General features: G+C 31.9%; 1 protein-coding gene across 1 annotated transcript; it reads right to left on the bottom strand.

The window, feature by feature from the left end:
- Positions 1 to 794: 794 nt before the first annotated feature.
- LOC110612131 (calcium-binding protein KRP1) lies at positions 795 to 1,509 on the bottom strand. Its single transcript, XM_021752822.2, has one exon. The coding sequence runs from the start codon at positions 1,294 to 1,296 to the stop codon at positions 928 to 930; it is 369 nt and encodes a 122-aa protein (XP_021608514.1). The 5' UTR covers positions 1,297 to 1,509; the 3' UTR covers positions 795 to 927.
- Positions 1,510 to 2,556: the final 1,047 nt, after the last annotated feature.

The following is a 2,556-nucleotide window of genomic DNA, read 5'->3' as shown; positions in this document are numbered from 1 at the left end:
AACCCTTGTTAAGCTTCTTGATTGCTGCATTTATGAAGACGTTAGAACAGTTGAGGCATCATTTCAGACTCCTAATTCAAGTACAAAACTTGCCAGATCAAACAAAATGCGAACAGAAGAGTTTCAATGTCAACAGTGGGGTTGCTAGAGGGCTTCTCTATCTCCATCAAGAATACAGATCGAGTGTTAGTCATAAAGATTTATCTCAAAGCAAGTAATGTTTGAATTGATCATGGGATGAATCAAAAAAGGCCAGATTTCCGCATAGCTTAGAACTTTTGGAAGTGATCAAACTGAAGGAAGCACAATCAGAGTTATCAAATTGATGGATTAGAAAGGTTTCGATACCTTATCTTTCATTTATCTTACTCTGTAATTGGCAAGACAGCAAAATCATTTCCAGTTTCCTGACCTATCAAAGACAAATCATCGTTGAACCAACAGCAGATTCCCTATTTCCAAACAATGTTAACTGAAATTTCTGCAGCAACAACAGTTGCTATTCTGATTAATACAAGTGAATATTAAATGGATCCTCAAGACCAGTAAAAAAACTCAAGCTACTGTCTCTTTCAGCTGGGCCAGCTGGGGGCTTGACAAATTACTAGTCCACACCTATCTTGGAATTTTGACTAAGAACCCTAAACTGAAGTCACATTTGCATCTAATCCATGGAATTGCTGGCTCAGAACTTTCAAAACCAAAAAGCATAAAATTAATCCGTATCTTAATTCCTCACAAATCAACAGATCATATAACTCAAAAAGAAATTGGTAAAGAAAGAATAAACAGAATTGAACCGTAAATTTGTCATCTTTTTCTGTATTTTTATGTAGTAACATTAGTAATCATTACATCCAAGAACAAAATAGCAAGTAAAAGGGGGAAATCCTTAATGGGAAATCAAAACCCGAGAATGAAAAAGATTCAATAAGAAAAATCGTTCAACTCCTGTAGAAGAGCCTCCTCTACCAAAAATCGGGACTCTTCCATCAACTCAGGGCTCAATCTAAACATAAGAACACAGAATTCCATCTGGTTGAGTGCACCATCACCATCAAAGTCACCTTCCTTTAACATACACCTCAAATCATCATCACTCAAATCTTGCAATCCCAAAATAGCAGAATTCCTTTTAAGACTCTCGAAAGTGATCACACCCTTTTCACTATCCATCAAAAGATTGAACCCATTGCAAAGCTCCCCGATTAGACCATCGCCGCCAAGCTTGTCGGCCATAACAGGCAGGTAGTCATGGAAATTGGGTGATGGGTTTTGCTTTTGTGAAGAAGACATGTCTGTAGTTAGAGATGGTATGAAAATGGAGAAACAGAGAGATAATTGGAAGAATTGCTAAGTGGGTTTTGTAAGGATGAGAGAGTGAATTTATGGGATGCAATATAAATAAGTGGGCAGATGAGTTTTCGAAGAAGGAGAGGCCAGAGAAGACAACGAGGATACAGGTAAGGAAGACCATTTTCTTTGAGCTGCAGCTGTGTTTCCAGGAAGGTAGATGATGGTCAGAGTATGGGTTTCCTCTGGCAAAGGGAAGTCGATGAGGGTTAAAGCAGTCATTTCATTGAAAAATGCCAAAGCAATTGCAGTTTTTTAGGGGGTCTTTGCGGGGTAAAATGGTAATTTAATAGAAAAAGGTGGGTTCTGGGGTACCTTCGAAGGAGGAAAGAGAATCACGAGGGACATACTTGTCAAATCAGTAGGAAATATAATCGTTTGAGAAGGTCAATGGAAGTATGCACCGGGAAGGTGATTGGAAATCAATTTCATTTCTAAGACATTAGTTGCCTTCAAAAGCTAACGGAAGAAAGCATTTTTTTGCCCTTTTTTCCTTTTACGGGTAAAGCAAAAGCTTGTATTAAGTATGTGAATAGCGGATGGTTATTTTATCGATGAGTTTTATTTATTTATTTTTATATAAAAACTCTTTTATATATTTTAAATTCATAATAAATTGGATTAAGTTTTTTCCACTTTAAAATATTTATTAATTGTTCAAATTAATTTTCATTTAAACTTAATACATTTTAAGAATTTTAAAATAGTATTTTGGCAAAAGAAATAGTAAAATATTTACGTCAAAATATTAACTATGGAATAAATCATATTTATAAACTATAATATATATAAATGTGGGAAGGGACGAGAATAATGAGATTTTCTATACTGCTTTTTATGTATATTATTTATTATTTTTATTTAATTTAATATAAAATAATAAAAATAAATATTTAATATCTTATTTAATTTAATATAAAAAATAAAAAATAAATATGAAAAAAATTTTCTGTTAACCGTATAAAAAATATTATGATACTAATCGAATATTTCCTAGACATAGAAAAATTTCCTAAACAATGTTAAATTACATTTTATGTGTAAATTTTTTAAATATTTATTGTTTAAAATAAATATCAAAAGAAATTTATTGTTTATTAATTTTTTATATCTATTTTATAAAATAAACATAAAAAATTTCCTTTAATTTTAATTTATTCTAAATTCAAGATTATTAAACCTCTTATATAACTTTGGATAGAA

Source organism: Manihot esculenta, chromosome 3 (assembly GCF_001659605.2).
Source record: "Manihot esculenta cultivar AM560-2 chromosome 3, M.esculenta_v8, whole genome shotgun sequence".
NCBI lineage: Eukaryota > Viridiplantae > Streptophyta > Magnoliopsida > Malpighiales > Euphorbiaceae > Manihot > Manihot esculenta.
Note: the sequence above shows the minus strand (reverse complement) of the source record. Positions and strands in the feature narration are given on the sequence as shown.

Coding starts and splice junctions, on each gene's coding strand:
- LOC110612131 (XM_021752822.2), bottom strand. CDS start 1,296: ATGTCTTCTTCACAAAAGCAAAACCCATCACCCAATTTCCATGACTAC.